At 41.3% G+C, this 5,000-nt stretch overlaps 2 protein-coding genes across 4 annotated transcripts in view; one reads left to right on the forward strand and one right to left on the reverse strand.

Annotated features, from left to right (window-relative positions):
* LOC138030752 (uncharacterized) overlaps positions 1–1,178 on the forward strand; it is a 22,159-nt gene extending 20,981 nt beyond the window's left edge. Inside the window, exon 9 of the mRNA XM_068878628.1 lies at positions 1–1,178. This exon is cut by the window's left edge and continues 3,088 nt beyond it. The gene's annotated coding sequence lies outside the window, so the exon portion shown is untranslated.
* LOC138028878 (uncharacterized) overlaps positions 370–5,000 on the reverse strand; it is a 16,028-nt gene continuing 11,397 nt past the window's right edge. For all 3 annotated transcript variants that reach the window (XM_068876497.1, XM_068876499.1, XM_068876498.1), the window contains exons 2-4: positions 2,061–2,503; positions 1,618–1,729; positions 370–1,178 (exon numbers count right to left, since the gene is read on the reverse strand). In XM_068876497.1, coding sequence (XP_068732598.1) covers positions 964–1,178; positions 1,618–1,729; positions 2,061–2,503 — 770 coding nt within the window. In that variant the 3' untranslated portion in view covers positions 370–963. The remainder of the gene's footprint in view (positions 1,179–1,617; positions 1,730–2,060; positions 2,504–5,000) is intronic.

Here is a 5,000-nt window from a genome sequence, read left to right on the forward strand (position 1 = left end):
TTTCTAAACGAATTACGTTTGGTGGGGGAGGGGGTGCATGGTTGTTTGAACAGATAGCTCTTTTTCTGCAGATTCATTCCTCTCACGTCCTCGTCTTGTATTTCCGCGATAGGAAATACGAGGCAATAGTGAATGAATTCTGTGCAGTTTTGATAATAAAACGGCCAGAAGCACGAGTCCTTTGACGGTCCTGTATGTCTGTATGTGTATATATCCACATCTACAACTCTCAAAAGTAAGATATGTATATGCACAAGGGAACTCGATTTTACAGGAGCAATACAGTTAGTACTGCAAAAAAATAAAAATGATAAACTAAAGTACGGCAATATTAAAAGATTAAGTGGGAAATAAAAGTAATAACATGACTGTGAAGGTGTCAGCGATTTTTTATTGCTTAAAAAAGTAACAAAAGTGTTCTTTACAAACAGAGAATATCCTCCCATGCAAACTTCAGGATAATCTAGGTTACATCAAACGGATTATAGCGTTGTATAAGTGCAATTTATAACTCAATGGCTCCCGGAATGTGTATGTGATACAACGCCCCAAAAACAAGCGCAAAAAAGAAATCTTTGAAAACTTTAAACTGAAACGAGAGCTGAAAAAGCTGTTTGTTCCTAAAACGCGACAGTCCACTGTTGTGATTAATTAAAGCGTGAGGCTTTCTGGTCGTTTATAGAAGGTAAGAATTCAATTAAACTGGCCACCATTGCCTTAGGAAAGTAAACCCTAAGGGGAGAACCAGTTGGCTATTAGCAGAATTGACTTTGGGACCCCTAATATGCATCTCCAATTGGTTGCAAGAAAGGGATCTTGCTCCAGAGCTTCCGCACGCAAACAGGTTTAGACAAAACGTGAAAAGCGTACATGAAGTTCGTACTCCAGTACTAAATCCATGTAAGTAGTTGGGGTATGTATTTGCTATTCCGGGAGCCTGTGATAAAGAGCATCGCCTATCAGCTACTCTTCGTTGACCAGGGGTTCCAGAGGAACTTTGGTCTGGGTAGACGTAGCCTGTGCATAGGATGGAGGCTGGACTTTGACATTCTTGACACCGCGACGCTTCTTGCAGCAGTAGACGATGCCAATGAGCAGCATGGCAATCACGAAGACAGCGCTCAAAATGATGCTGGCTTTGACAGCACCTGATTGGCGTTTGAACCAAGCGGCAAACTCTGCATAAAGGAGGACAAAGTTTGGTTACTTGAGTGAAAGATGACTTTTTCAGCACGAGAGCAATCTTACTTACTTGCACGAGTCGCCTGTAAGCCAGTTGCGCGCTTTGATTGGCTCATTATAATTGTTGGGATAAGTTGTGATATGCTAGCGTGGTCATGCATTTTGGTGTCAGCGCGCTTAGTCGAAATGTGCGCAATTCAAAAGCGGATTTCAGTTAAGTATCGAAAGTGGTTTCACGATTGCCTTGGTTTTGTAAATCTGCACGCCTTGATTTGCTTAAACACCTTGCGCCACATTTTCTTCCAATCCTAGGAAAAAACGAAACCCACTGCGCCTGGCTTGCACGTGATTTACGCGTGTTTTTGGTGTGTTGGTTCCAAGGCAACCACAAATGGAAACCACGATAAGGATAAAGAAGTCCTTCGGATGACTCACTGTGGCATCTTCCCCATCTATGCTTATCTTCATCTGAGGGTGGCAATTTGCCCTTCAGTAAGGTGTTGCTCGTTTCCCCCGAGGTGACAGGATCTTTGAGGTACACCTCCAGCTATCAAACGAAAAAACAAATAACGTCACATTCATTCCTGGTATTGTTTGTCTTTTTCGCGACGGTAGCTCTTAAGTGTATGTTTGGAATGGTCAAAAGATAACCGAAACAAGCATATGCCGTTTCAAATCTCACTTCACCAATCATGTTCGCAAGCTTTATCTATCTATAATGGACCCATGCACTTGCTCCAAGGCAAAGTTTGAACTGATCTTCCTAAACACCCCAGATTAACGCCCTCTCGTGACCGCCATCGGCAAAGATTTTTTACAATTTTTTTCGGGAAGATCACGTCTCATGTGTACACTTAACATATTTCAGCATTTTTTACCTTGAATACGGTGTCCTCGTCCATTTCGTACATCTTAAGCATGAAATACATGTGGACAACGTCATAATCTTGGATTTGCAGAGGAAATCCTTTCACCTGAAGCTTCTGTCCGTTCATGAAAGTATGCGACCAATGAAATTTTCTGCTTGGCACCGTCAGGCTGACATTGGCGCTCATTGGCCCAGAGGAGGTGTCAATCTCGAGTTTCAGAATAGCCTTTTCGCCTTGAACCATTGCAGAGCATTCGAATGTTCGGCAGTCTTTCGACACCTCACATATCATGTTTAGTTGGGGCCATGTAATTGGCGGAGGGCATTTCTTCGGTTTATCATGTTCGTCGTGGTCGTGGTCATGATGACGACCATCGTGACGACCATCGTGACGACCATCGTGACGACCATCGTGTTTGCCATGATCACCGCCGCGGCCACCTCCTCCTTTGGCTGAAACAATGAAGTCAACATCCTGGTTAAAGACGTGATCATTGGATAATACCATTGTGGAGATTTGACTGGCCCACCAGCTGTTATAATGCCATGCGCCGAGAATCTCGATTTAAAATCTCCGCGACGCTAAGGGGAAATTGTCCCTTTCTAGACCAAGTACTGACTACCTAAAGTGTAGTTTAAAGTTATCGTGGCGCTCTTCTATGAGCCCGGTTACATGGCGAATTTCAACCCGGGCAAACGGGCTGAAATATCCATGTAATCGCTATCATTTTTTCAGCCTGGACATGTGCATCGATCGTGTTTTCGCATCTCAGTAAATTTTCCCATGGAAATTTGCGTTTTGCACCGGACTGAAATAGAGCATGTAATCGCAACAAAATTTCAGCTCGGTGGGCGGAGCGAAATTTCAGCCCGGGCTGAAACTCACCATGTAATCAGGCCCTATGAAACAGTCTTCCCAATGCAAGGAAGTACGCGCAGTCGATGCCTTGGGTCTCTCGGAGAGAAGTATTCATGGATGGTTTTCTGAACAGTACTTCCACACGGCAAAAATGTAAACCAGTTGTAGATATTTTTTTTATTTGTTTTCTGTGCAAGTTTTCATTCATTCATTCATTCATTCTCAACAAGTTTGTTAGCCAGGTTATTTCAAAAAAATGTAACTATCACCATTTAGTATAATATCAGGTTATTATTGAATATCGTCTGTGCTTATTGGTTGCATTTGAGGTGATTATTACACGATAATCACATAAGCGGTTTTTTTCTCAAAATGGCCGCAAGCCGTTTTGTCGAGGTGACGGACGAAGAAATGAATTGTTTTAAAGAAAATGCATATTTGATTAAATAATATATATATATTTTTATCACTTTTGTAATTATACTAAAACAATTATTCGCCTCGCCTTCGGCGAATAATTGTCACGTCATGATGTCATCATCATCACACGTCATCATGATGTCGGAAAACAAACATGGCTGAGCGTTTTGGCTGAATTCGAAGTGTAATCGCTTCGTAGTGAAAGAAATCACTATAGTTTAGCTGAAAATACTACCCCAAGTGCAACAGAAATGGTGACAGTCTAAAATGAAAACATCAAGGGGTATTACTTGGCTTGATTAATTTTGGTTTTGGTTGGGTGGTAACCCTACCGCCGGCCTACCGTAACCACATGTTTTTCGGAAGATTTTGCACTCCACAGTTGAAGAAGTCCCTGCCCTTTGGTTAAATAACTTATTGCCGTTGAAACGTTAGTCGAAGCGATCCCTCGTAAATTGGCTGTCAAAAAACCGCATTTTTTTCTGGCAAGAATACGTGCCTTATTTGCACAATGTTGTTGTGATGCAACGTGTTGACTGCAAATTGGAAGAATTCAGTTTCTGAGTCATTTTGGCATGCATTGCTGTGCAACCTGCAGACTATGATTTTGCATAGGTAAACTGCGGGGAGTCAGGCATTGTATGTACGCATCGCTTTGTATGTAAGTTATTGCCGAATGGGTCTGTGACTTAAATCCCGGCTTAAATCCTTGTAACACTGAACAAAGTTGATCAGCCTTTGAGATTTTTCTGCTGCTACTGAATAACAGCTGCCCTGCAGAAGTGTCCTTAAGTTATATTAATGTTCGAATAACAAAGAAAACTGGACTTCCCGAACGTCACACAAATCAGATAAAAACATGTACCAGTTTCAAGCAGAATCAACAAAAAGCAAGGAAATTCCGCTGTTAAACAAAGTAGATCGGTTAATCTTGGAAATTATAAAAATACTACTGAATAACGTTTCACGAATTCTCAGTTAATAATTTAACGCTTCGAAGAGTTACAAGAAAGAAACTTCGTTTATAATCCGTGCAACGTTTCATTGACAGCTGAAATAAAAGACTCTCAACGAAATTGCTTTTTTTGCACTTGCGTTGTGCTTAAGGTTCGATCCATCCTCTCTTGAACTCTTATTCCTATTTCTATACAATATCTACTGTATCTATTCTATGTTAGTTCGATATTTCCCTGTAGACCTAGTACATCTCAGAATTCTTAAAGGTTCAGTGATACCGACGATTCCATCGGCGAGATCGCGTTGTTATCGGGTTCCCTTTAGGCCGAAGTCAGTGGGTAAAGCCTAAGGTCCCTAGGAAAAACTTAGGGCGCGTTCGATTGACCCTATTCCGGAAAAGGAATACACTATATATGGAATAGAAGTTAGAAATCCTTCGTTTTTGCAAAAATTAAAATTGTCAAACATCTGCTTAAATTCTATTTTAAACAGAGCTTTATTATCCTTGTTGCTTCAAAAAGCCATACATAGTGTTTTAAATCATCACTCCGCGTATTCTTATTCCGGAATAGGGTCAATCGAACGAACCCTTGGACAGTGGCAATAAGGTCATCTTTTATATAAGTGAGAGCCTCTTGACGCTAGAGAGACCAATTAAGCGTGGGTTTTTAGAATACAGTTCTGTTATGACTCAGCTGTCGGCCACTGAATATA

This window comes from Montipora capricornis, chromosome 13, assembly GCF_036669925.1.
Source record: "Montipora capricornis isolate CH-2021 chromosome 13, ASM3666992v2, whole genome shotgun sequence".
In the NCBI taxonomy this organism is placed as follows: Eukaryota; Metazoa; Cnidaria; class Anthozoa; order Scleractinia; family Acroporidae; genus Montipora; species Montipora capricornis.